This window comes from Acyrthosiphon pisum, chromosome A1, assembly GCF_005508785.2.
Source record: "Acyrthosiphon pisum isolate AL4f chromosome A1, pea_aphid_22Mar2018_4r6ur, whole genome shotgun sequence".
Lineage (NCBI taxonomy): Eukaryota > Metazoa > Arthropoda > Insecta > Hemiptera > Aphididae > Acyrthosiphon > Acyrthosiphon pisum.
The window spans coordinates 102,550,085-102,550,962 of NC_042494.1; the positions used below are offsets into that span (position 1 = coordinate 102,550,085).

General features: G+C 34.5%; 1 protein-coding gene across 1 annotated transcript; it reads left to right on the top strand.

Moving 5' to 3' along the window:
- The first annotated feature begins 132 nt into the window (after positions 1-132).
- LOC115033547 lies at positions 133-648 on the top strand. Its single transcript, XM_029486305.1, has one exon. It carries the CDS (start codon positions 133-135, stop codon positions 646-648), a length of 516 nt encoding a protein of 171 aa, XP_029342165.1.
- Positions 649-878: the final 230 nt, after the last annotated feature.

Sequence of the window (878 nt, forward strand, 5' to 3'; positions counted from 1 at the left end):
AAAATGGTGAAACTATGCAACAGTAAAACGTTGAGTAGAGTAAAATTTAGGAATAAACTGTCTATGGCTTTTGAAATCAAAAGTGGACTACGATAAGGAGATGCCATGTCACCCATACTTTTTAATTTTAACATGACATTAGAAATTGTGGTCCGAGAAATGTCAAACGGAGAAGCCTGGTCACTTGATAGAGGACTGATACTTGCATACGCAGATGATATTATAATCACTGGAAATACTCGAGTAGAAGTTCAAATGAATCTGAAGAAATTAATGAGGGCAGGTAAAAATATGGGCCTAGTATTAAATATGGAGAAGACAAAGTACATGGTAGAAACAAGAGGACCAGAGGATAGTTCCAACCTTAAAATAGAAAATAATAAATTGGAACAAGTTAAAGAATTTAAGTACCTTGGAGTAACTCTAAGCAACAAAAATATTATGCATGAAGAAATAAATGTGATGCTGAAAAATATTTTGCAATGGAGACGCTGTTTAAATCAAAAACACTATCGAAAAAAGTCAAAGAAAATTTGTATATATAAGCTACATAAGACCAGTACTGACTTATGCATGTGCGATGTGCCACATGGTCCACAACTAAAGGTGACGAAGAGAAACCAAGAAGATTTGAAAGGAAAATCCTAAGCATAATACATGGTCCAGTATTTAATACCGAAACACAACAATGGGAATTGAGATCGAAATCTGGTTAGAAAACCGGACATGCGTGGCGAGCAGACGGATGCCTAATAAAAGAAGTAATGACTTGGACGTTAGCAGGAGGAGACCTATGAAATATATGATATAGAATATGAAAAATGTACGACAGTTAAAGCATAGTAAATTTAGAGGAGAATTCAAATCTGCTTTCAAAA

Coding starts and splice junctions, on each gene's coding strand:
- LOC115033547 (XM_029486305.1), top strand. CDS start 133: ATGACATTAGAAATTGTGGTCCGAGAAATGTCAAACGGAGAAGCCTGG.